Raw genomic sequence first — 578 nt, 5'->3', positions numbered from 1 at the left:
GGTGGCACCATGCAGAGCAGCAGCACAAGGGCTGTTTGCAGGGAGCTGATCCAACCCTCCGGCTGACGCCTGTGTGGCAGCAGTGACTCTGGGGCTTTTCTCAGGGGGCTGAGCACGCTAATTCTGCAACTCACGCTTCTCTGCGTTTCTTCTGTTCGCTGTTGCCTTGCCAATAAGTAACTGCACTGCATTTATTCTACGCCCTGCTTGCAGAGGCTCATTCTGCACAGCCAGGGCTGCCCTAACAAGAAGGAGCAGCAGCAAAGCCCTCACCCAGCGAGGCCACGCACTGCTACGTCTCCAGCATCACGTCCCGGTACAGCGCTCGCTGCGCAGGGTCCAGCAGCGCCCACTCCTCCCTGCTGAAATACACGGCCACCTCTGCAAAGGCCACGGGCTCCTGCAAGCAAAGAGGCTCCTTGCTGGGAACAGCCAAGGCCCAGGGAAGCAGCTTGGAGAGGAGAGAAACTCCCATCCCAGTGGCTTCTTCTCTGTTCCCAGCACACAAACGCTGTCTGAGGACACCTCACTCTCACCCTGCACTCCCATCTCTCGCTCCTTGCCCTCTCCTGGCTGCT

At 59.3% G+C, this 578-nt stretch overlaps 1 protein-coding gene across 1 annotated transcript; it reads right to left on the bottom strand.

Annotated features, from left to right (window-relative positions):
• Positions 1-277: 277 nt before the first annotated feature.
• On the bottom strand, positions 278-571 carry LOC104916332 (KRAB domain-containing protein 1-like; the record flags this gene model as incomplete). The annotated part of the gene is given in 1 exon segment (XM_010727380.2): positions 278-571. A coding segment is annotated over 1 exon segment (198 nt), but the record flags the coding sequence as incomplete, so codon positions are not given.
• Positions 572-578: the final 7 nt, after the last annotated feature.

This window comes from Meleagris gallopavo, unplaced genomic scaffold (assembly GCF_000146605.3).
Source record: "Meleagris gallopavo isolate NT-WF06-2002-E0010 breed Aviagen turkey brand Nicholas breeding stock unplaced genomic scaffold, Turkey_5.1 ChrUn_random_7180001887426, whole genome shotgun sequence".
Classification (NCBI taxonomy): domain Eukaryota; kingdom Metazoa; phylum Chordata; class Aves; order Galliformes; family Phasianidae; genus Meleagris; species Meleagris gallopavo.
The sequence above is the reverse complement of the archived record's forward strand: the minus strand, read 5'-3'. Positions and strand labels throughout refer to the sequence as shown.